General features: G+C 48.5%; 1 protein-coding gene across 3 annotated transcripts in view; it reads right to left on the bottom strand.

Moving 5' to 3' along the window:
• EDRF1 (erythroid differentiation regulatory factor 1) overlaps nt 1-25,736 on the bottom strand; it is a 28,009-nt gene extending 2,273 nt beyond the window's left edge. For 2 of the 3 annotated variants that reach the window (XM_070432080.1, XM_070432081.1), the window contains exons 1-23: nt 25,607-25,736; nt 24,506-24,714; nt 22,498-22,564; nt 21,796-21,921; nt 20,938-21,062; nt 20,289-20,445; nt 17,064-17,165; nt 16,679-16,800; nt 15,965-16,076; nt 13,388-13,535; nt 13,201-13,309; nt 12,832-12,943; nt 12,069-12,329; nt 10,839-10,910; nt 10,473-10,623; nt 8,488-8,676; nt 7,986-8,186; nt 6,682-6,900; nt 5,275-5,498; nt 3,782-3,940; nt 3,465-3,614; nt 1,549-1,702; nt 225-340 (exon numbers count right to left, since the gene is read on the bottom strand). In XM_070432080.1, the coding sequence (XP_070288181.1) occupies nt 225-340; nt 1,549-1,702; nt 3,465-3,614; nt 3,782-3,940; nt 5,275-5,498; nt 6,682-6,900; nt 7,986-8,186; nt 8,488-8,676; nt 10,473-10,623; nt 10,839-10,910; nt 12,069-12,329; nt 12,832-12,943; nt 13,201-13,309; nt 13,388-13,535; nt 15,965-16,076; nt 16,679-16,800; nt 17,064-17,165; nt 20,289-20,445; nt 20,938-21,062; nt 21,796-21,921; nt 22,498-22,564; nt 24,506-24,714; nt 25,607-25,714 (3,393 nt within the window). In that variant the 5' untranslated portion in view covers nt 25,715-25,736. The remainder of the gene's footprint in view (nt 1-224; nt 341-1,548; nt 1,703-3,464; nt 3,615-3,781; nt 3,941-5,274; nt 5,499-6,681; nt 6,901-7,985; nt 8,187-8,487; nt 8,677-10,472; nt 10,624-10,838; nt 10,911-12,068; nt 12,330-12,831; nt 12,944-13,200; nt 13,310-13,387; nt 13,536-15,964; nt 16,077-16,678; nt 16,801-17,063; nt 17,166-20,288; nt 20,446-20,937; nt 21,063-21,795; nt 21,922-22,497; nt 22,565-24,505; nt 24,715-25,606) is intronic. The other variant, XM_070432082.1, reaches the window with a different exon arrangement.
• Nucleotides 25,737-26,161: the final 425 nt, after the last annotated feature.

The raw sequence follows: 26,161 nt of genomic DNA, 5'->3' as shown, positions 1-26,161 counted from the left end.
GTGTTTATGCAGAGCTGACACATATATGTTCGTATGTACAGGGTGGGGCAGCCAAACAGCTGATTCTTGTATTGTTATTTGTTAATTGTTGTATTATTCTCCATATGGACCACTGTAAACCTACTTTTGCCCACCCTGCACACACACACGCCCCCACATGCCTGCTACATGCATTCACCCCTCAGCATAGACATGGAACACAGAGAGCACCCCTTCTCCCTTACCTGGCCCAGCTCCTCCACGAGCTCCTTCCTGATGAGCTGGAACGCGTGCTTAGTTCTCACCATGATGTCGAGAGCCCCAGAGAGTGTTTTCAATTTCCCGACGTTGCTATTCTGACCTAGAGTGTGAAACACGAAGTGGTTGTTCCTGTGCGTGGAATCTAGACCCCCAGCCAGTCGATGCGCTAATAACAAGTCTGACTTTCAAACGCTGTCAAGGGCGCTCAAGAGACGCACATCTTCTAACCCCAACCTTCCTTAGCAACGACCCCAGAGGAAAGTGTGCGTCTGCCTAGAGCAGTGGTTCTCAACCTTCCTAATGCCGCGACCCTTTAATACAGTTCCTCATGTTGTGGTGACCCCCAACCATAAAATTATTTTCGTTGCTACTTCATAACTGTAATTTTGCTAGTTATGAATCATAATGTAAATATCTGATATACAGGATGTATTTTCATTGTTACAAACTGAACATAATTAAAACATAGTGATTAATCACAAAAGCAATATGTAATTATATATGTGTTTTCCGATGGTCTTAGGCGACCCCTGTAAAAGTGTTGTTCGACCCCCAAAGGGGTCGTGACCCACAGGTTGAGAACCGCTGGCCTAGAGCAATAGCTAGTCCCCGGTCCCCTGCCTCCCACTTGGTCCTGCCGAGCGAGCACAGCTCTTGGGAGAGTCTGGTTCGAGTGGACCAGCTGGGAGGAGCCTGCGGCACGAAGGCCACCCCACCGTGGACCAGCCCCATGATGCTGGGCAAGTCTCTGTGGCACTAAGTACCAGGTGTCCCACCAACTTGCTGTTCACAGCAGCCAGACCAGCTGAGCCAGGATTCAATTTATCCTCTGACCTGAACAAACTTCAGCCACCAGACACCACCAAGCTCCCGCCCCGCCCTTGGGAGCTCATATCGTCGTTACCTGACCTGGCCCAGCGCCTGCAGGCGGCCTGTTCCAGAAGCCCACCCCCAGCTGCAGCATCGTGCATGTGACAGGGAGTCAGGGGCCACCTCTCCTTTCCCGCTGCTCCCTCATCCCAGTTGTCCGCGATGACTTACATCTTTGTCTAAACTGCCTTGTCACCATTTTTTTCAAATATGGGCTCCTGGGCTATGGCTCAACATTTCTAGTCACCGAACAGAATCTAGTCCATTTCTCTAAGTTTAAAAGGCACTCTGGTCTCTACCCAAAGTCACTGACTGTGGGAAAAAGAACAAAGACAAAAAAACCCACTCCTTATGCCTGAGAGAGACCGCAGGTCGGCCTGGCTCTAGGAGAACCCAGCCCGACGCCGACGCCCACTCTGAGGAGGGAGACAGACTTACTGCTCATCTGGAACTCGGCGAAGGCCACCCGCTCCAGCTGCACCCGCAGCAGCTCGCAGGGCGTGTCCTTGAGCAGCTGGAAGAGCCTCCCCGCTTGGCCGTAGTGCAGGTCGGCCAGCACGCGGTGCTGCTTCCGGAGGTACTCGTCCCCGACCTGGAACCACAGGCAGTGAGAGCAGCGGGAGGCGGGGCTGCGCCACAGCATCACCTCGTCTCCGCCTGGGCCGCGCGTGATTTCAGTGGCGGTGTCTGTATGTTACAGTTTTAGCTTTCACACTGAGGCCTTCGCTCCACTTCTGGGTGACTCAGGAGTCACCCCCGTTCTGCACATGGATGCCCACTGTCTCAGCGCACTCGCTGAAAAGACCATTCTTCCCCCACTGGCTTGTCCTGGACTGTTAAGCTCGCTTTTGCCTTGAGACTATGAGGTCACCTGAGCAAACTGGAATTGTGGTTAGGGGCCTCCTGTGGGCAAAGGGAGAGTCGAGGGCCTCAAGGACAATCATCTCAGGATAAAGGCAACTCAGAAGTAACCTTCGCCCAAGGGAGTGCAGAGAAGCACGTGGAGCTGAGCTAAGAAAGGAAGCCCACAAAATGAAAGCCGACCCGAGGGACTGAGCGGACTCTAGCAGGAGCACGCAGCCTCCCTGGAGGCGGCCCCTCCAGCCCAGGCCTCCCAGGACGGACGCAGGCGCACAGGCCCCTGAGCACCAGGCTCCGTGCACAGACTCTTCACAGATTAGTCTCATAGGTTCAGCCGAACAACAAAAAGTCCAGCAATCACTGCAGGGATGAACAAACCGTGATGTAATCACGAAGACTACTGTGCTGAGGAGATGTGCAGCACACGCACCACCTAGAGCAGCGGTTCTCAACCTGTGGGTCGCGACCCCTTTGGGGGTTGAACGACCCTTTTACAGGGGTCGCCTAAGAACATCGAAAACACATATATCATTACATATTGTTTTTGTGATTAATCACTATGCTTTAATTATGTTCAGTTTGTAACAATGAAATTGGGGGTCACCACAACATGAGGAACTGTATTAAAGGGTCGCGGCATTAGGAAGGTTGAGAATCACTGACCTAGAGGAACCTCAACGCGATGCTAAGGAAAGGCCACTAAGCCACAGAAGAAAACGCACAGTACGGCTCATTCTACACCGTTCACAAGCAGGTATATGTGTACACATTGCCCTGGCCGGTGTGGCTCAGTGGGTCGGGTGTTGTCCTGTGCACCAAAAGGTTGCCGGTTTGACTCCTGGTCAGGGCACAGGCCCGGGTTGCAGGCTCCATCCCCGGTTGAGGTTGTGCAGGAGGCAACCGATCGCTGTTTCTCTCCCTCCCTCTCCCTTCCTCTCTAAAAATCAACAAAAGATCTTAAAAAAAAAAAAAAGACCATATTGTCTAAGTGGTAAAACACAGAGAAGGCACAGAAAATGCAGGATGGTGGCTACTCTGTGGGTGTGGGGAGATTCCATAGGGAGGGGCGCCCAGGGACCCTGTAGCACTCTTCCACCCTCAACCTCAAGCCGAGCACGCAGGGCTTTCCTTTTGGGATTCTTTCCCATACACGTTTCCCGTAAGTCCCTACGTGCTCTATTTCACAATAAAAAATTTCGAAGATGGGAAATGGGCACTTCAAGATTTACACAAAGCTACTCTTACAAAGCCTAACTATATTTTAAAAATCAAAATACTGCACCCAGGCAAATATATAATTTTGCCAACTAAGACCCAATTGATTATAGTACAGAAAAATATGTGGCATAAGAAGGGGAAAATGCCTACTCACCAACTTTTTCTAAGTAGCTAATAGAACAGGAGGCATTTGAAGTAGATACTGAAGCATAAGAAAAGCACCCAGAATACTTTTAAGCGGACCTGGCCCTGAACGTAACCGGGAGAGGCAATACCTGATTCCGCAGGCAGCTGTGGTACATGGACGCCAGCCTGTGGTGGATGGTGGCAGCTCGATACTGACAGAGGGGCTGGCGGGCAGACGCCGAGTCCACGTCGCAGTATTTCAGGGACTTCATCATAGCTTCACTGACCTCTTTTTCAATCTATTTTTTCAGGGCGGGGGGGGGGGGGGGGCGGGGATAAAAGAGACAAGCCTATGACTTTATATGAGAAAGTTAAGAACATGAAGCACTGCTCCCAGGGAAGACGCTCAGCACCTGTTAGAGGCTGCAGGTGGCAGGAGGCTCCTGCACAGCCCGGCGGCACATACCTGCTCCTGCGCTTTCCTGGACAGCGGCGCGTAGTCCTGCTGCAGCGTGGCCATGGTGAAGTAGGTGGTGGACAGCTCCCAGTTCACCGAGTCCCAGACGGCAGGGTGTCTGTCTCGTGTTCCCAGGGACCTCAGCGCTTTCAGGTAGTAGTCCACGGCCTGGGCGGAGGAAATCGAGTCAACGCGCCCCTCTTCCCAGTCCCGGGTGGTGACTGGCTTTGGGGAGGACGTGGGGAAGGACCGTGTTGGGGAGGAAGGCAGCGCTGTGAACATGCCTCACTGAGGAAATTTATGCAGCTCTGAAGTACAGGCTCCCCTGGACTGGGAAGCAGAGCGCTCCCGTGAAACCCCTGGTAAGCCAAATGGCGTAACAACAAGACGCAATTACCATTAATACAGGAAATTTTTGAGGGTTGCCAGACCTAACATTGAGTGCATTTTTATCCCGTTCACTATGATCAAAGCACTTCATGCCGCACGGGTTACGTTAAGGGTCACACCCTGAGCTCTCCTAGGCTTTTCTGACTCTCAGGACACAGCTCACTCAGGGACACACAGTCAGCAGAGATGTAGCTCAGACGCTGAGTGTGCTCTGGCTTGGGGCGCACACTGCCTCAGTAACAGCTCCCTGCAAAGCAAAGGCTGAATGCTTTCTTCACTTTTCCCTTTCGTTCTAGAAGCAGGAGTCCTCTTCAGGTTTCTCCTGGCAGTGAAAGCGGGCTCCCCTGTAGGTCTTTTGTAAACAAGGGGGGCTCCCTGTACTCGGTGAAACGTGTGCTTGCTTTGGCACCTTCTCCAGCACTGGGTGTGACCACTTGCCAAAAAGTACTTGATAATTTAATCAGTAAAAGAAACTCAAATTTGAAATCCCTTAAAAGTTAAAATTTTGAAATTTTGCTTCCATATTAAACATTTACTTTTTCTACACATACGAATTTCTTGTTCAAGTTCATTTGTCCTCCCTTCTATGGGGACAGTGTGTTTTCAATGATTCCTAACTGCTATACACCAAGAGTTTATTAACCCTGGATCTGTCCTGTGCTATAGATATTTCTCCTAGATGGTGGTTTGCTTTTCAATTTTGCTTTCTGTTGTGTCCTTTAAAAACTGTATTTTTGCACATTTAAGTTGATCCATCTTTTACTTTGTGAATTCTGCTCTTTACGCTGGGAAAGTCCTTGCCCAGCCATGAGCTGATTCCCCTGGTACCTTTACAGTTTCACCTGTTCATTTCCATCTTTAATCCACCTGACGTTTACTCTGGTTACGCCAACACACTTCACTGAAGATCACCTTTTGCGCACCAAGCCAGTGTCATCTCCAGTCCTGAGTGCCCAGTACACTCAGGCCTGCCTGAGTCTCCCAATGGTCTGTCTAGTCCTGTGCCAGCCCACGGTTTTCATTACTTTGGTTTTATGGTATTTTAGTGGAGCAATGGCAAAGGTAAGTGGCAGTTAGGTATGAATGGATGAACCCATGAGCAAATGTGTTACCTTGTTATAATACAAGCCTTCCTCTGGTGAAAATTCACGTTTAAATTCGTCCCCTGCGCCACAGTGCGCCTGTGCACAAATCCGCATGAGCCTTCCCGTGTTACATAACAAGAGGGCAGCATTTGTAGCATCATCAATCGACTCGAAGTTGTGAATTCCTTTCTCAAAGCAAGAAAAGCTCTTTTTCCACAATTGTTGCTCTGCAGTCGACACGCTTTTGCTCACTTGATGAAAAAACAAAAACCTGTGTAAGCAGGCACAGAGGAAGCCCGCTGGGTCTCCTGATGGATCCCGAGGAGGGGGCAGGTCCAGCAGCGCCCGCCCTCCCCACACCTGCCATGGCCGACTGGGCACTCCCCTCACCCTCACCTCCATGCTGAGCGTGACTGTGTTTGGAGAGAGGGCCTCTACAGAGGTAATTAAGGTTAAAGGAGGTTATAATGTGGGGCCCGAACCCAAGATGACTGGTGCTGTTATAAGAGAGACACCAGGGACACCCACAGGGAAAAGACAGCAAAAAGGTGGCCGAGGACAGAGCCTCAGAGAAAGCCAACCTGGCTGGCACCTTGGTCCTGGCCCTCCGCTTCCAGGGTGAGAGAGATCAGTGGTCTAGGCCACCCGCCGGGGCTGTTATGGCAACCAACCATGCACACTCAAACGCAGCCCCCTCAGTAGCAGCTGGCTGGTGCCACAGCAGCAAATAAAGCCCTCTGGCACGGCACTGCCTTATGAAGACTGAGTTTAAGAGCACAGTCTGTGCTCCCTAATTTCCTAGGGTTCTGACTTTCCCTTTCCATGCTCCTTCACTGACTTACAAAGCACAGGTTCTTGAATCTCAATAAATACATATAACATATAGTAAAAAAGACTTTTTTTTTTAAAGCACAGTTCCCCCACTAGCTATAAACTCTTTGTCCCTAACGTCGAGCACGGTTTATAGGTCAAAAAGCACGCAACTTATTCGCCTTCTATCTCAGCCCTCTCCCCGCCTAGGAACTGCGCATCCTGCCCCCTTCTAAACACCCACCGACCCTACAGTCCTGGCTCCTTCCCAGGGCTGCCTCTCAGCCTGGACAGCCCTCCCTTCCCCACACCTGCCTGCTGACGTCCTACGTGACATGTACCCATCTGCTCAGACCTCACCAAAGCCTTCCCAGTCACCGCAACTTCCACACACGCCTCCCTCCCATCGCAATGCGCCTGCAACACTTATGGCAGCGCACAGAGAGGCACGTTCCCATCGGCCTCCTCGCCTCAGAGGGAGATCCTGCAGCCACCACGTACAGCACCAGGCCTGGCCCAGCTCCAGGACTTAAAATCAAGTGCCACAGTTCTTTGCTTGAGCCAAGATCCATGTGACTTTCTGATAGAAAAGGCAATGAAGAGAGGACTCCAAGGGATACTCACCCACTCGCTCACTCTGTAACGCAGCAGCCTGGTTCATATAAAACACCCCGATTTCATTCCTGATGTTGCCCATTCTCTTCAGCACTTGCACGTAGTGTTCTGGATTTTGGCTTTTTAAGTCACTAAACTGCAGGATCTCATTGGCAGCCTCATAACATTTACAACTAACAGAAAGTTGACTTTCCAAGTCTGTAGACAAATCGGTCGCCCACGCAAATCCTTTAAAGAAAGGAAATGTCACCACGGTGATTATGCAAATCCTACTTCCTTAGTATCCAAGTAATCTGACACCTTTAAGGTAATAAAGTAAGTAATTGCAATACAGTATAAATATACTATAATAAAAATAAACATTTAAGCTTCGAAGCAAAGATCTCTTTATTTAAGAAGCTATTATCTTCTTGGGACATTAATGTTTGATTAAAAGAAATATTTTCCTGCCTAGAAATACCAGCCAACTGCCGTGCCCCAGCTTCCACCAGGTGCGCCTGCTCACCGGGGAGGTCCTGACGCTGTCGCTGACACAAGGGAACCGCCTTGCTCTTTCATGAATGGGAGCAGCTCCTGCAGGAAAGCTCTGCAGCTACCAGGGGCTCATGGACTATAACGCTTGCCTATCAATGTCAGACTCACTGAAGAAGCTGCTGGATGGGCCCTCAGACTCAAGCTCGCCACCTAGTGGGGATGGGAGTAAACTTGGGTGCAGAGCCCCAAATTCAAGGGGAAAATGGGTAGCCCTCCTGATGCCACCCAAATGCTTGAGAGAATGTCGTTCTCACGACGACGTATTATGAGTCCAATGAAAAACACACTGAGGCCTTTCTCACGTATCTAGTAGAATAAAATGAGGGGCCTGCTGCTGTGGGCTACGTTTTCCTGTCTCCAGCTTAAAAATCGGACAACTCCAAACAGAGTGACATATTTAGTGAGACTACCAACCCTGAGCTAAGTTTAAAAATGATCTCAGTGTCTGAGCCCCAGGAATTATTCAGAAGGTAATCCATCTACTTCTGCCAATGCTATTGCTTTTCTAAAGAAATCACGGCCTGGTCAGCTGACTACAGTTTTATTGAAAAACCTCCTGAGAAGACAAGCGCAGAAAGTCGACGTAATTGTCTGAGAGCTTGTTTATAGTTCGTTCTAGTTGTATAAGTAGCAATTACAACACACACACACACACACACACACACGAGCATGCTCCACATTAAAACTGAGAAATAAGGACACAGAGCAGCATCAAGCACCAACACGCCTGCCCCTTTTCCCACAGTCCCCGTGCAGGAACTCGGGGTCCCGCCGCCCACCTTGACAACTGGACTCCCGGTGGAGGCTGTGCAGTATCTCCTGGTCCTCCTTCGTCTGGTAGTTAAACTCCTCCAGGTGAGCCGCCCGGTTGTTGGCGTTCTGGGCCAGCATCAGCTGGATGTCGCCGCAGAGCGTCAGGTACTGGGAGAGGAACAGCAGCACTTCGGAGAGCATGTTGGTGCAGAGGCAGCAGTAAGTGTCTGTGGGGAGAGTGGGAAGGAGGAAAAGTGCATCATGAACACAGTAAGTGTTAAGAAAATCTGCTACCAGCCGTATCCACTCTAAGTTTATTTTATATCAGAGAGCAAACATGGCTTCATGTATTTCAAAATAAAGACGTCATTAAACCACTCGGAGCAGAAAATACTAAGTGACACCCAAGATGCAAAAGGTGGTTTTAAAATTAAATTTTACAACAGAAGTAGGAATAAAATTTTACTGACACAGATGTCTTCTGTTCCCCTCCCAAAGCCTGTGACACGCTCATTCGCAGGAACTCACCGTGGCTCTGCAGAGCCAATTTGATGTATCGGAGCGCGCGTCCGTATTTCTGCAGACTCATGGCGGCGTCAGACAACACGTAATAGGCTTTGGATGACTTGAGGATCAGCTGGAGCTTCATTTTATGTTGCCAGGAGCCAGGGGTCATCCCGGATTGGCTGGAGCAATTGCCCTTCTGCAGGGAGCCCACTAGGACATGGGGAGAGGCAGCACGTTTCATGTTCACGTGGGGCACCATGAACAAGTAGTTTCTGCTTCTTAATAGAAGCACTCACTCCAGGCTCAGGCGCTGCTGTTGTGACAAGACTGGTGAACACCACGTGTCAAGGAACCACACGGAGGGAAACTGTTTCCACAGACGCTCTGCGTTTCCCGGGCCTCCGCCTCCCAGCAGCAGCGGCCGTCCCTCTCTTTCAGGGTCACTGACATCCCTCCACTCACCACCGACACCCGCCTCCTGCCTCCAGTCTGCCCGTGAGTCTGCCAGAAAGCTTACCTTCCGAAAGCCGGCTTTAATCACGGCAGAGCCCTGCTCTGAAGCATTGAAACAGCCTCTTGCTACTAAGTCGTGACAAGCATCTCAGCCCACTTCCTGAACTACCTTTTCTCAGTCTCACTTCCCAGCCCTCCCCCCCATTATCCATCCATCAGTCGCAGCCAGGTGACTGCTCGCTGCCCACCTCTGTCCACTGGACCGCTTCCTGTAGCAGAACAGCCTTCACTTCAAGTCCAGCCTATTACACCTTCTTCACCCAACAAATGATCACACTGTGCCACGCACTATGCCAGGCACCAGAAACGACATGAAGGGACGTGGCCTCTCTCCTAGGCTGATCCATAAACCGCCTCAGGGGACACGTGCAGGCTCACACAGAACAAACTGCCGTGGGGACCCGCCTCCCCCATCGCCCAGGCTCAAGATTTCTCATTTTGATCAGATACAACACGTGTCTTTCAAAGCGATGAACAGTCTCTACTGTGGTCTTACTCGTGCATGTATGTCTTTTCCCTACTCCACACACATACTCTGTGTGAGGCATGTGAGAACCAAAGCTGACTAAGGTGTCTGTGCAAGCACAGCTGCCGGCGGGGGAAGGCAGGCCTAGTGGCAGGGGACCCCGTCCTTCTGCTGGCCACAGAGGGGAGCATGGAGACCCTGACCAGGAGCTGGGTTTTCAATAGCTGAGAGGGGGAGGGAGGGAGGAAGAGACAGAAAGGCATTTCAGAAAAAGCACCACGAAAAGGCACAGTGTCTACGTCCTGGGCGGTTCTCATCGTGCCTGGGTTCGAGCCTGGCACCCAGAAGTGCTACATAAATGCTGGGGAGACTACCCCCGCCCCTTTATGCTCATGAAGAGAAGATCCCAAAGCACTGGGTATTATTGCCCACTCACAGATTTTCAAAACATTTTAAAACTGAAACAGATTTTTAAAGGGGGAGAGGATAAGGTGGAAAATAAATGTAATTTAGATTAAAATAAACCAGAAACTCAGACTTTTACTTCAAAACCCACATGCTCTTCAGGAAGTGATGCTCCCAGAATGAGTGAGATGACCTTCTCAGTGACAGCTCTGGCCTATCAGGTACTGCCCCGAGGCAACAGCGGCTAGGAGCGGGGCAGGGCTTACCAGCGCACTGTCCCAACGCTCTGAAGTAGGCACTACTGTTGTCTTCACTTGGAGTGAGCCTAGCAGAGCTGCATGCGAGCCAGGGCTGGGCCCGGCTGCTCTGAAACCCCTGTGGCTCTCGCTGAGGCAGGGGTGTCTCAGAAGCACCTGAGGTGCTCACTAGAGACACCCGTGAAGGATCAAAGCGACCCGCTGTTCTGCTTTGAAGGACCGGACATTTCCCCTCCTTTCCACTCACATGTTCTCCTCCTGGTCCGGCAATGAATGCCTCACTGACACAAACAAGTCGGCTGCTGGCAAAGGACTAGCATTCTGTTCTATGGAAAAGGCCTTATTTGCACATCAATTCAACTTACTTTTGTCCAAAAACAAGGCCATCTGCTTCTCCAGACCCTCAGGACCTCCCCTTGCGGATTCATCTTCATATTTCAACGGGATTGGGGTGCTGGGGTCAGCTGCAGGGAGGTCGCTTTCTTTCTTAATGCTGCTGTCCACAGATTTTAAGCCCTTTAAAGCAAGGAGACACAGTTACTGTGCCTGTAACTGAAGCTCAACTAGAAACTAAATATAAGGCAGGATCTGAACTACTGAGAGCATTTAGGAGAATTTATATTTTAAAAACTACATTTGACCTGAAAGAGTTGGAAAAAGCTAATTTTCACTTTATGCTTCAGAGAGAGAAAACCCACAGCAGGAAATCCTTCAGACACCAACCAACTCACCTCCAGAACATAGCTAAGCACAAGTCTGCAGCGTTCTTCGGTGTCATGGCAAACTGGAAACGCACAACTGGGCTTCAGAAACAAACATTTAAAATTATTACTATGCGACCAGTGTGACAAATTCCACACCTCTCAGTTCCTGGGAATTACTAAACCTCTAGAAATCAGTAATTTCAAAATGTGCTTGAGTACTCAGCTTAGTGAGGTATTAAGGTTAATGTAGTGTTTTAATTGCAGATTCAACTGATATCATAAGCATCATCAACACAAATCCTGCTTAACAAAAAGATCTTCCAGCATACATGTTGCTTTAAGTACTTATAATGTTAACATTTATTCTACTCAACAAAAAAGTGAACGTGAGTAGTAATGTTTCAGGTAAATGTACACCTAATCTCCTAGGTCAGCTCAACTTCTAATCAGCACGGACACTGGGTAGCACAGCTACCACCACCATCAACTGAGCATCAAGTTCAGTGTCACCAGTGGTCTCACTATCCCTGATGCTCCCTAGGGGCAAGCCCAGGGAACAGGCCCCACCCACTGAGTGGGAGGGCCTCTGCAGGGCACTCCCTTTTGGCGAATCCCCAGAGGCTGGGTTATGCTGACTGGACTGCAGAGAAGCGAGCACAGGTGAGGGGTCTGTCCAACAGCACAAAGAGTCCGTGTTGGGGCCGGGGCTCTGGACGATGCTGCGTTTCGAAAAGGACACAGAGCCCTGGCTGGTCTTGCTCAGTGATTAGAGCGTCGGCCCACCAACTGAAGGATCATGGGTTTGATTCCAGTCAAGCGAATGTGCTCGGCTGCAGGCTCGGTCCCTGGCCCAGGTGGTCAGGATGCATACGGGAGGCAACCAATCGCTATGTCTCTCTCACATCAACATTTCTCTCTCCCCCTCCTTCCCTCTATTCCACTTTCTCTAAACATCAATGGGAAAAATATCCTCAGGTGAGGGTTCACAGAAGGGACACTGAGAAGGCCAAGCCAACTAGAGACGTTTATGTGAATACTGACGACATTCTTGGAGTGCTTCAGAGAAGGACAGAAAGTGTTCCCTCTGTGAACAACTGTAAACTTCACACCACTCCGTCTTTATCATCTAACTGCTTCATGAGCCCGGGGTCTGGGTGACAATGCAGCAACGCCATCCTCTGAGAGGCTGACTGTGCGCACTCGCCCACTGTTGTTTTTCCCCTGGTGCCACTTCAATACACACTGAAACGTGCTTACTCTGATCTGGTGGATGGATTTGTACTTCTCTGGAACTGACAGCTCTCCAACAGACTTGATGATGGCCACTGCTTTGTTGTCGTCGGGAGGGTCCGAGCTCGTGCAATAGGACCCATTTTCATCGCTGTCTGGCATCTCCTCCTCCTCCTCACTGTAACTTTCATCAGAATTCTCATTTAAGGGAGACTCTGAATTTTCTTCTTTTTTAGGTTCATCCAATTGAAAGAGTTCTGAAAGCATGTAATTGGCTGAAGCAATAATCTGATAAAAAGAAAGAAAAGGTGTGACTGTCATCAAACCTGAGCACTCCCAGGTGGAAGGAGCTTCACTGTGAGCGAGCCTCCAGGAGCTCCGCACGCAGACTGCCCCCAGCACAGACCCGGCACAGAGAGGCCCCGCCTGTCACCAACACCCTGAAGGCTCTGAAAGTCTCCCGGGTTGTGTGTTTACTTCCTGAAATTCTCCCGTCCCAGCGCTCTCTCTTAAAAAAGGTGGCAACTGTACTTCACTGGAGACGTAAGTCTCCAGGTATAGTGTCGTAACTACATTAGCAAGTATCCTCCCTATCAACTGAGAAACAAGAATTTCTCTTCATAAGCCATAAATGACATAGGCCATAGTATTTACTATGCAATCTATGGCCCCAGGGGAAACCCCCCAGACTCAGAGAGGCAGCTACACACTAAGGCCAGTGGCTTCAGTGCCAGGCACCCACGTCAGACCGCTAGGCTGTTCTCACAGAGCACACAGGTGTCACTCTTACTTGAGGGTGTCTGCTTTTGTCCAACAATTTAACACAGTTGAGAAGTAGCGTTCTGATAGTTCCGTAGTGTTTCTTATTTTGGTTCTTCTTCATCATCATGTTGCAGGCAACCCTAAAAAAACATTTGTATCACCTTGACGCCCACTCATCATTCTCTGCAAGGTTCAAGTGTAGGCTGCCCCCTTTCCTCCCACCGAGTAAGGGCCACAGAAACAACCAAAGTTACCCTCCCCGCAAGTGTTTTTTTGGTGCAGACTGTGAGTGTGTGTGTGTGTGTAAATATAAATACTGGGCTCGGGGATGTGGCTGTGCACTTCACAATTTTACAAAAGGCTACTCTTCCTGGTTTTCACTGGTGACAGCACTCACTTGTATAAGAGAATAGCCACCGGCATTGTGAACGGGTTTTGGTATTTGTCTTCAGTTTCTTCACAAAGAGTCGTGAGATCATAGAGCTTCACTATGTCACTGCCACTCGCTGCAAAAACAAAGGAACCTCATTTTCCAGGAGCCACTCAAATCCATTGGATTATCATTCGTTCAGGAATTCACTCACCTTTAAAGAGCCAATAGGTATGTCCTTCTTTAGTGCAATTAGATTTCAGAAAGGATAAAATATTCTGTGCAATGTCTTTTATGACTTTAGTAGAAAAATTAGAGTTTTCCAAATTGGGAATCTCTTCTGTCTTTATCATTTCATACTTCTATAAAACAGAGAGAAGGCGGTTTAAGAGAAACCTCGGCAGCAACACTTCTCTTCCTGAAAAGCGAGCACATGTATAAGCCCTGCAATTAGAGACCTGTGCAGCCTCACCGAGATGTAGCCAACCGTTTTCCATCTTTTTATGGCTCCCAGAGGAATCTGACCCACCGATCAGCATCGCTGTTCATGTACCACAGGAGTCATTCTCAAGGGAGAGCCATCACCCAACTGTGAACCACGAATGTAGGCATGATCTCATTTCTGTCCTCACCTGGAACAAACCTCCTGGCACCCTTGCCTCTCTCTACCCCGACGGCTCTCAGCTGGGAAGAGGGTTACCGGAGGCAGACTTCACCCCTAGACACTAGAAGCACCTGGGAAATTTCTCCAGGAAACACCACCCTTCCCTTGAACAGGACTCAGATCCTTTACAGAAATGGAGCCCGGGGAGGGGGTTGGAGGTGGGGATGGGGGCGGGGGGGGGGGGGGGGGCAGCAATGTGTAAAGGCGCACGGACAGCACCACCTCTGCTCTGAAAGCACCTCTGCATTTTGTCCCCAGCTTGCCTTCTGGTCACACTTCCCTAAACTCCTCTGCCCACATTTCTGAAATACTCCAAGACTAGGGACTTCAAACCAACTGGGAACCTGGACCCCAGTCCTAAGGGTGGTGCTCGTCCCTGGCTCAGCTAACGCGCTCCCGGTTTTTACAGAGCTTCTGGCCCGCCTTCCCTCGGCCTGAAAGCCTTCCCTTTCCCCTGCCTGGGAGAGGTTCCGATGTTCTCATTTAATGCAGTTCCTTGGGGAGGAGCTCAACAGGATCTGGGCAGAAGGCACCCCACTTCTGTCTCTAGCCCCTTCTTCTCTAATGCCTGCAACTTCAACATGCTCAGTGGGCATTTTAATGCTTTCCCCAAACTGCCCAACGATAACACATCACCTTCCCCACCTGAACAGATCCCACCTTCCCACCTCAGGCAATACCACCAGGATTCTGTCCCTGAGCCCCCGGCCCGAGCCCGGATTCCCTTCCCCTCCTCCTCTCCCCGCTCTCATTCAACGCTGCCATGTGGGGGATGGTGCAAATGGAATCATCTACAAAGCCCCCTCCATCCCGAAACACTGGCTCAAGCAAGTGGATTGTTAGAGAGCACAGGGTTCCTGCTGCAGCTGAAGGTGAGGAGTCGCTGGGCTGCAGCAGGACGGCTGAGAGCACGGCCACCGGCAGAGACAGGCTCCAATACTGGCACCACCACTCCCTAGCGATGTGGCTCTGCGTGGCTCACTTGAGCTCCGTGACTCTCAAGTCTCCCTCTCCATCCAAACGGACACTAGCATACGGGCAGCTAAGAGCTGACACGAACACCAATAAGACAATGCCTGCAACGCACTTAGCAAAGTGCTTGGGACAAAGAGCACTCAATAAACGCGAGCCATTATGACTGCCGTCAATTCTCAGTACTTACTAAGTAGGAGAACATGACGTCACTCCTAACAGTAGTGCATACCTAGCCCGTCTTTGTCTCCAAACCCTCCCAGGCTGTCCTACACACCACCCCCAGGTTAGTATTCCAGCACACGAACTTCACACCCCAGATGCAGAGCGTCCACCAATTCCAGGTTCCCAACTGAACCAAGTCCACACTCAGCTCAGCATCAAGGCCCTGGGATGTGGCTGACCTTCCCAACCTTTCTGCTACAGAAGGCTTGCTCCCTAACTGGACGGATTACCAATCCCCCATTTACTAACACTCGTCTTTTAACACCATCTGGTACTTTTGGGGACGCTATCTCTCATTCAAGATCCCGTTAAGATGCCACTTCCAGGAAGTCTGTTTTTCAGATCAAAAGAGAAATGACCTCACCCTCTCCAAACATCAGACTTCTGTATGTGCATCACACTCCAGCCTTACCCTGTCTCCTAATTCCTCTTTGCACATCACTTCCCACTGATCCTCTTTCTGAGCCATGACCACACTCTGTTTTCTCCCCCAACATTTCCAATGGGGACAAAGTGCCTCCTCACAGAGCATGCTCAGCAACAATGTGCTACATAAGCGATCTACGACTGTGGCCTTTCCCTAAAATTGCATATACCGAGGAGATAACTGAGCACTGAATAAACACCTCCACTGTACAGACACTGTAACTAGCATAGGTGCATGGCATTAAAATTACAGTTCCATGGCTACAGTGCAGATTCAGTGTATTTATAACCTTCTCACAAATTACCTGTAAACTTATCCTCCTGTGATATCTAGAATTCTACCAACAACTCAAATGTGAAAATAATCGAATTTCAGTTTATTCACGGGTACGTTCCTTGCCAAAAAGTACACCTGGGATTTTCAGGGCCTTAAGAACTTCTGTGAGGCATTATTCTCTGCACCAATTTGCTCTTGAGAGGTTATGAGAAGACGCGCTGTCTTACCTGTACAATCCCGTTTACATGGAAACACATCACAAGCTCTGGTACATTACATATCAAGTTGTCCAGCCAATAGTCAATTCCAGTGAGCACATTGATTGGTTTGTTGTTATCCCTAAAAACGTAACATTTCTGGTGTTATTTGGTTTAATGAAGATGTTTCACAATGAATCACCTGAGACTTATTTTAATCTGTGCTCCCTACGTGGGAAATGCCCTATAAGCTCTTTGCTGATGAAATATGCACACGTAGGTGTTCTATTTGACATCTGTGCATAAGCTCTGCTTGCTTCTCTAATGGAACCCATAAGAGTTTTCAGTAGGAACAAAAGGAAAGATGGTAGCAGGTGACTGTGGGCCCACTGCACGCTCCTCCAACAACCTGCGGTGAAGACTGCCCACCATGCACGCCGCCGCCCAAGCCGGAATGCACACTGGCTAACGTGAGCACACACACCTGGAGCATTAACAGGACGCTGGAAAGCCACCTCCTGCACCGTAAATAAATTCTACCAGAGACGTAAGACAAGGCCAGTACAAGACTTCTGAGTCCATTCATCAAGGACCAGGGCGAACGAGCTCCAGGGCACCCAGCTTTCCCTGAGAACAGCTCCTGCTTGGTTGTGCATTTTAACTCTAGCAGGAGGGGGAGGGATGCCCAGATCGATGGGTGCGAGCAGATGGACAGAGGTTTTAAGGAAAATGAGCGTGGTTTACCTGAGACGTAAGCTGACTGCTGGGTATCTGCCTCCTCCAAATATAGGCATGTTGGAGCCAACCAACATATGTATATCTTCAAACGTCCACAGAATATTCCGAACAAAATCATTCTTAAGACCCTTTGATTTAAAATAAAATCGGAAAGGTGATTATATAATAAACAGGAGGGCTGTAATTTCCCCCCACGATCCACAGAAAGACTAGGACAAAGAAAGGACAAAGGAGTCGAAGTGAACATGACAGAGCTGTAAGGTCAGAGCTGTTTAGAAATGGACTTTCAGGATCAAGTAGATTTCCCCCCTGTGAATTCCAACGGAGACTAGTTTTTAATGACTAGTAGGCTGGGGCTGGGCGTCGCCACGCGGACACCTGGGAAGCATACCTGACTGTTCTCCCCGTCATTGAATAAAGTAGTCAGGTTTTGTTCTTTGGGGGCTGAGGCCAGATGCCCCACTATGTATGAGGGTTCGAGAGGCTCACTTCCCTGTGAAAAGTGCAAGGATAGGAGTGATTCTGCTGCCAGAGTTCTTATCAACGGCCTACTGTTAGAGTATCACCTAAGCATTCAAAGCAGATACCTCAAAGCTACTGCTGTCATCAGGCTAAGACATAGTCCCACCTCTCGTCACTGGTGGCTTCCGACAGCTCTTAGCTATCCCAGCCACTGCAGCGAGCCAATCACATACAGCTCGCACTCAGAAAAGATCGAAGATTACTTTAGCGTTCAAAGTTTTAAATTTTTCTCTTTTTGGGGTAAATTTCAATTCCATTAACCTTTAGCCACCCCATCTCCATGCAATTAAAACATTCCTGAGAAACTCCAGCCCTATTTTTGAGACACTTGTCATGATGACAGCCTCTAGTTTTGCATTTGTAATGTGTTTCACAGACCACTAGTCCTGGGATACTTCGTAGAAATTTCCAGAGTGAGTGGTGACAAAGGCTACTCGCTGTAGACTTGCATCTGGAGAGTAACAATGCTCATGAGCATGGAAAAGCCTCTAAGACAGTGGTTCTCAACCTTCTGGCCCTTTAAATATAGTTCCTCATGTTGTGACCCAACCATAAAATTATTTTCGTTGCTACTTCATCACTGTAATGTTGCTACTGTTATGAATCGTAATGTAAATATCTGATATGCAGGATGGTCTTAGGCGACCCCTGTGAAAGGGTCGTTCGACTGCCAAAGGGGTTTCGACCCACAGGTTGAGAACAGCTGCTCTAAGAGGTTCTGTAATAGAAAATGGACTTCCCCCCTGTGTGGCCAATGTTCGCAAACTGACTTAATCTCAGGACACTTTTAAGTCAATATATCCTGTGGACTGTACTTTCAAAAACCCTTTTAGAAAGAGGAACTTTGGACAGTGGTAAACTCAGCCCACCAGTCAGTTTTCCAATCATTAGGCAGCTGCCATTAAGGCACATTACTTTAAACCGAATGTCAATGCCACAATAGTCCCCAAGATGGGGATGCTTCTGTGCGCGCACACCGTAGTCCGTGAACTCTCACTTCTCATCCCAGGTGGATGCTAATAGGCTTAGCACCTGCCTGCAAAGAAGTGCACATGACTGCATGCACAGGTTGTGTGTGGGTGGGTGCGCATGCATCAATCTCCAGCACTTTTGCCGTGTCCTTAAATACTGTAGAACTTCAAACTTTATTTTTTATTTACACAGACAAGTTATTTACCTGTGGACCAACTCCCAAAATCGTATTTGCCAGGTAGTTGCTTTAATGAGAGTTTGGGCTCTAGGTTATGATGTTCCAAATAAAGATCTGGCTCTCAGGCCATTACAAAGATACCCATTTCACCTATTTCAACTCTAATATTGCTTAACCCAGGCCTCAAACTAGTGGTTTAGGTTTGGGGAACAAGAATTCATAAGGTGGTGGCTTGCAGACAAAAATAAATCTCTAAAGGCTGAAATTTAGGCTGTATAATATGTTCTAAAAATATTCTGTGAAAGATTATTTTTATGGCAGGAGAGCTCTTCCCGGCACATGGCATTGCTAAGACAATCTGCTTTGAGGCCATCCTGAACACGTGTGGAACATGTGGGCACAGCGGAGCACGGCTCGAGAACAGGCCTCTGAAGTCACAAGGATCTGAACACCAGCTTGGACTTCACCAGCCATGCGACCAGGGACAGACATCTGCTCTTTATGAGCTTTAGTTTACTTGTAAAATGACACCATCAACATTGAACACATACCACAACACGTGTGCAGTACTTTATACCCATGGCGTAAAGTGCAGAGCATAAGAGGCACTAACTAGATGCCAGTTCACTTCCTCCACATGCAAGTCTACAGCTTCTCAACAGCCTTCAAGGCCTTTCATAGGGAGCCCTACACAAGGTAAGGACAGAATGGGAAGGGGAGGTGGGTGGCGGGAGACTGGTATTTCTACTGTGTCTTTTTATAATGTGTGGTTTTGAAGTCAAGGAATATAAAAAGAATTTTTAAAAACTCCTTTGGTGAACTATAATCATATACATGAAAGTGTATAAAACAAATACAACATAATGGCTAACTACAAAGCAAATTAATACATTCTGTGTTCATACCAGTGTAACCAGTCCCCACGGCCTGACCTGGGCCTTGTGCACGCCCAGCCCCCATGCCCCTTTTCATCCACACCACACCCCCTCCTGCTGGTTCCCACTGTCCCCTTGCATGGTAATTCCTTTCTTTTCCTCAGTTTTTCCCAACTTGGGAGAAATTTGAATTCATTACACAGTTTAATAAGGTTTTTCCAACTTAAAACCTACAAAAACTAAAATCAAGTTAAACATATTTGCCTCCTTGTAATCCTATAATTTGTAAAGGTAGCAACAATCTGGGTGAATTTTTAATATATGAGAACACAGAGCAAGAGGAAAAATAATTTGCCAAGTTAAAGATCCTATTTTTATCTCCTTTAAGTTTATCAATAGGTTTACCTAAAAACAGACATATACAATTCACACCTGTGGAGTTCTTTTTTACTTTGAGAGAAACAATGACAAAACTAAACAAGCAATAAGAAGAAACCAAGAATATAAGAGACAAAAAGAGACAACGCATTCTACTCTCTCTTCCTTTCTAAAAGCTTCATAACATTATTGTGGGTTAAAACCTCAGGAACCTCATCCAGAAAATCTTAAGGGTGATTTTAGCCCTAAAAATCAGACTAAAAGTTAAGGTCAGTATTTAAATTACACTAAGTCTCTGAGTCAATATTTGATAGGCATTTGCTTTACACCTAAAGTTTAAAATATACTACATCACTATATTTATTATATGTTATAATACTCTTACGACTTTAAGGAGATAATCAGCATTGATAAACATATTGGTGAGCTACCTTAAATGCTGAGAACATTTTTTAAATATTTAAAATTTTTAATTTAAGAAAATCTGATCTAGCCATTCATCTCTCTTGCAAATTCCTAAAAAAAAAAAAAAAAAAAAAAAAAACCAAACGAAAAGAAGTATGATTTTATAATTGTGAGACATAACTTGGTAGAATATTTTGTATTCCTGTTCATCTATTTTTATTGGCAGGATAATTGGTTTCGTTTTCTTAAATGAGTTTGCTGAGTGAGCCTCAGAGTACTAACTCACCTGACTGGAAGCACTGGGATCTTCGGAAACTGGGGAAGGCATTTCGAAGGGGGCGGGCCACGACGCCCCGTCCGAGTCACCTGTCTGGTCTGAACTGGATGATTCCCGCTGCTCTGCAGCAGATGGGACGGGCTGCGCGGCTCCATCACCATTGATACTGGCCAAATCAGAAATAGAAATATCACACTGTCACTAGGGGTCAGCTCATCCAAGTTTACTACTTTTTATTTTTATTTTTTTAAAAATATATTTTATTGATTTTTTACAGAAAGGAAGGGAAAGGGATAGAGAGTTAGAAACATCGATGAGAGAGAAACATCAATCAGCTGCCTCCTGCACATCCCCCACCGGGGATGTGCCCGCAACCCAGCTACATGCCCTTGACCGGAATCGAACCTGGGACCTTTCAGTCCGCAGGCCGACGCTCTATCCACTGAGCCAAACTGGTTTCGGCAAGTCTACTACTTTTTAAAACAAGACTCTATAACCAAGCATAAATCTTACTTTTAGAGAAAAGAAATATAAGACATTGAAATGTAAACAATACCATAATGGCAAACCTTAAATTATTTTTCCTGGCTTCAAATTAAATTTTAGATCAGAATTTAATTCTTCCTCTTTAAGATAAAATAAACAAACAGCCAAGTACCTGTAATATAAAAACTTGGAAAGAATAGCCTTTTGATACCAATGCTCTTTGCTCTTTTTCTTCCTCTGCCACTTCTGATCAATAAGTCTCTGATAAAACTCTTTCAGCCACGTCCAATCACCAGTCTGAATAACAGAAGAAATCAATACAACAAACATGTAGTCAAAACAATGTTACCCATTACTCTTTTTACAGGAAGTACTCTTTACTTTTTGAATACTGTTTCAGAAATACGTATTCAACGTAAGTCACCATAACTTATCTTCCTTTACCAACGCACTGCAGGAATAGTCTTTAAATAATAGCTATGGGACTGGCAGGACCATGAACTATTTGCAAACAGTGCATGCAAAGGTAAGTACAGACACGGGGAGTAAGCCTTGGGAAGCGGCAACATGGTTATTTTGTGCAAAAGCATCCATCATCTATACATTGGGGGGAAACGGGCATTTATCAACATTGCTTGAGAGGCACTGCTTTAAGTGAACCAGTTAATTATAATAACTATATATTCAGGAGAATAACAACATTTCCACATTTCCTGGAGCCATGTTTCATAAGAATCTCTTTAAAGGAGACATCAAAGGGTTTTTCAAAAATTTAACCTAGTCCCTTAAATTTCAGCCTTTTCACCACTTCTTCATTGGCTCCATCCTTTTCCTTGCAAGAATCCTGCTGTTTGGTATCAATACGTTTCTTGCCAATTCTCTCCTTTCACTCGTTATTCTCTGTGAGACCCCAGCTTCTGGCTGCTGAAGTACTCCTTTGTTTCCACTTCGGCCTTTCTTGGAAACAAGTCATCTTTCTGGCGCCCTCAGGCTGCTGAAACACTGCGTGCAGGTGGGTTCAGAGTCCTACCTGGGAAGACCTCATGAAGAGCTCCTGGATGTCCAGCTCGTCCAGCAGGAGGGTCCTCCCGACGCGGTGCACGGCCATGCTCACGTGGGACTTGCTGTAGGGGATCTTCAGCAGCTTTTTTATGTTCTTAAGAAAATGAAGAGGAAAGAGTTTAGAAAGACCTTTTTCAGTGTGATTCCATTTTTAACTTCATTCCATTTTAAAGCATAATAAACCTTATTCCCCTAAGGTTACACAAACTGTACTTTCCACAGAAAGCTAAATGCAAACACATGAAAGACAGCTCTTCCAAACCTCAATCACCTGCACTTTACAAGGCATCCTGTGAACCCAGCTGACGGTCACACTTGCACCGACCTAGGCTTTCAGCATATCAGATAAAAATGACCAACTAAGGAGCAATCGATTTCGCCAGAAGCATCATATCTCATTCTCAATTGGTAACATTCAAAATCATCCCAAACACTCTAATCACTTGTAACTGCTATTTTTAAAAAACATAACCATCAACATTGGTGTTGTTACCACTGCCAGTGTTTTGGGGGTTATTCCTTCCTCTCTGAAGAAAGGATACGTGTTTGTTTACTAACAAAAAAGGCACTTGATAATCAGACAGTGGTCTCATTTCATCAGGTTTTCAAGGTCCTGCATAGAGCGGGTGGAAGTGCCCAGCACCGATGGCCTCCCCATCAGGACACTTACCTCAGAGTCAGAGACAACGTCCACATCGTTCCCCACGGAGTCAATAAAGTCGTACGCCATCCCAAAGCTAACGGAGGGAACAAAGGACACAAAGGTCACGCTCATAGTGATGCAGGTAGAGTTTATCACAGATAATGTCAACTTCAAGGACACACAGTTCCCATATTCTGACAGCTCTGAAATCAGCATGCCTCTCACCATTACAGCTGGCTAGTTTTTCCTTCTTAGTGGCATATAAAATAATGGTGTTACTTAAAATCAGTGGCATCTTAAATTTGATAAAATATAGTAATAATCATTAGGAGCAATTAATAGGAAACACCTAGAATAAAAACAATGAACAATTCTTTTCATTTTTGTAATCACAAAACCCAAAAAATCTCCAAGAGAAAATAGTTCAAGATGTTATTCTTTTTAGGCGGAAAGGTAAGAAAAATAGAAACAAACATTTATCAGGATTTGAGTCTGGGACTGTGTTCCTACCGATATACAATATTACTCTTTTAAAGTACATATGGGAAAAACAAATACACCCGGCTCCAATTCGGCCGGGAGAAAAGAAAAACAATGTCGTGCCAGATACCACATGAGGCACATCCATAACCCACATGCCTGAAAAGCGTCCATGTCCGCATTTCCCGTCAGGAGCCGGGATACTTCCCTGGGCCCACCTCACTTCAGAGTGCGCTCTGATGGTTTACTGTGTGGGCTGGGCAAGCTACTTAGCCTTCCTGAGCTGCAGTGTGTCCGTGCGAAAATTAGTTAATGGTACCTAACGCAGAGGCTGTTGTGAGAATTAAAAGGCATCAACATATAAAGTACTTAACACAGTGTGTGCAGTCAATATAATTACCATGTAAATCACCTTATAACATTTTTGTTATTGTTGTTAATCCACACCAAGGACACCTTTTCCATTGATTTTTACAGAGAGTGGAAGAGACAGAGAAAAACATTGATATGAGAGAGACGTCGACTGGTTGCCTCCCGCATGCACCCCAACTGAATCAAGCCTGCAATCGAGGTACCTGCCCGTGACTGGAATCCCTCAGTCAGAGGGCAGATGCTCTAACCACTAAGCGGCCCGGCTAGGGCTCACCTTCTAACATTTGTGTTCACATATCATAATCTACTAAGCCATTCTTCTAAAAGAAGATACGTGGACTATTTCCAACTTTTGCTAGTAGAAATATTGCTACAAACAGACACCATTTTGTAAATAGAACTTTTACCTCGAGTGGTATTAGGATAATTTCCAACCTACTGGCTCATAAGGTATTGATGTATGTATGGCTCTTGCCACATGTTGTATGGAAATACTTTGGGTTCAATCACTGAGAGGAAGAAGGAGGACCCCACACATTCAATGGTCTACAAGAACGTGGACGCTCATACATCATCCTCAGTAAGACCCAGGCTACTCTCTCAAGTGCCACCAGCAGCATTTCCAGCAAGTGTCACAGGCAAGGGTTCAAGCCACCCAACCAACGTGCTGGCTTTCCGCATCAGGCCTTTTCTGACCCGACAACCCCCGCCATTGAACACGTTAAGCGCCCAGTCAGTCACCAGTGACTGACACTATACTTTCCGCCCGGAAGACAAACAGGCTGGGCGCTTAACGTGTTAATGAAAAACCCCACAGGACGGCGGACCAGGCCGCCTTAAAGGTTTTCTTCGGGCGCCACCCTAACGCTCCATGCTCACATATGCAGAAGGCATGGACGTTGGCTAAAAACAAAACATCTGATGGAAGTGTAGGGGTCAGAATTCAGCTGTGTTCAGACGTGGCGCAGACCTGAGACAAGCATGTGCCGTTGGCATCTTCCGATGACAACATAACCCTATCAGCAGGAGGAAGACGGGGCTCCGAAAGTCAAATAGGACCTTTTTCCCGAGAGAGCCCGCACGCAGTCGAGGAGCTGACGATTATGTGGAAGAGCAGGTGTCAGCGTTCTGGGCGGAGCAGGGGTTGGCGCCCCCGGGGAAGACGCCACCCAGGGGTACTCACCTGGAAAACGGCTTGCTCTTCTTACTGGTGCCCAGGATGGTGGTGCCCGCGGGCCCCAGCTTGGCGCTCTCCCGTAGCCAGTTGGCAGGGGGCAGTTTCAGGTCTGTCTTCTCTTCCAGGCGCGCAAAGGCTGCCCGAGGCGGGGCCGAGGAGTACTTCACCACGGCCCGGCTCTTCACCTCGCTGCCCCCGAGGAACAGCGCGGAGCCCTGGGGGACACAGGGACCCACTGCGGTGAGCACGCCCAGGACGGAGAAACCCCCCGTTTTACATCAGGAAAGAGCCCATCAGGATGTGAGACAGCGCGGAATACGCTGTCGCGTTTAGCCAGCTTTTCCTTTTTCTTGTTTTTACATAACCTCAAAGAAACACCCGAGTGGAGGAGTAAGAGGGTGACGGCTGTCAGCTGGGGAACAGGCCAACCAACCTACCTTCTAAGCGTTATTCTTAGAAACGGGAGAGGCAGGAGCCAAGGGGCGGCGATGCTATCCCGCTAACTGAATACATCATCTGCTAAAACCTTGTTCAGGGTTGAAGAGGCGTTTACACTTCGGTAACACACGCCAGGTAGGAAGTAGTTTGTGGTGAGACTCTCGAGGCTTCTTGTTTTTCAAGCAAACGTTTAGTAAGGGACCAACGGCACCTGCGAGGCCGGCCCGGGGCCCGTCTAGGGCCCGACTGGGTCGCATTCTGGAACCACATAGAGGGCGTCCCCCCGCCCCCCGCCCCCCAAATACACACACGCCTTCACAGCTGAGAGCTCAATTTGAAAATGGCATGTATGCTAACCAACAGCACCTTTCTAATTATTCAGCGTGCACACACTTTGGGGTTCACCCTGTATTTACATGCGCGCCCTGAGAGCACGGTGTCTGCCTCCCCACCGGCCACCGCGGGGGAAGCGGCTGCCTCCGATGCGATGACTGGCGAGGACACACCTGCATCCCCGACCTGGGCAGGCGCGCCGGCTGCACCGAGTCCCGGGGCTGCCGGGAGGCGCGGAGAGGGCGCCAGAGGCCGCCGGGAACCGTGACATCCCTCCCGGCGGAGCGGGCCCACAGCCCCGCAGCCCCGCAGCCCGCAGCCCCGCGGCGGACGCACCTGTGCAGAAGGTTCCTCGGACTCGCCCTGGGACAGGAGGCTGAGTCCTCCGCGAGCCGTGGCGCCGGCCGGCGGAGCCTCGGCCCCGGCCTCCTTGGAGTCCCCCATCACCTCGGTCCAAGGGAGACGAGGCGAGGCAGGACCCGCGCAGCCGCCACAGGAACCCGGGCCCAGCGACGCCGCCGCACAGCAGAGCGCGCTCCAGGGACGCCCCTCACGCCACACTTCCGGTCTCTCACAGGAAGGAGTTGCGGCGGCGCGTCCACGTCTCGCGAGCTTTGCGCCCGAGGCCCGGCCCCGCCTCCCCCGGTGGCGGCCACCTTCGCGGCGGGGCGGGCGCTGTAGTGCGCCTGCGCCTGCGCCTGTCAGAGCCTCCGCGGAAGACCACTTCTCGCGATAGCTGACTTCCAGGCTCCACCCCTTGCCAACGGCTGGTGTTTGTTGACAAATAGTTCTTGGCGCTCGGCCTCGGTGCTCAGTCGGCGTCGCCGAGGTCCTCGCCGCATGGGAGGGGGCGCGCTGCTGTCGGCGTAGCCCGCGGCTCCGAGCTAGACA

This window comes from Myotis yumanensis, unplaced genomic scaffold (genome assembly GCF_028538775.1).
Source record: "Myotis yumanensis isolate MYYU_CA2020_CCGP unplaced genomic scaffold, mMyoYum1.0.hap1 SCAF_13, whole genome shotgun sequence".
In the NCBI taxonomy this organism is placed as follows: domain Eukaryota; kingdom Metazoa; phylum Chordata; class Mammalia; order Chiroptera; family Vespertilionidae; genus Myotis; species Myotis yumanensis.
Note: the sequence above shows the minus strand (reverse complement) of the source record. Positions and strands in the feature narration are given on the sequence as shown.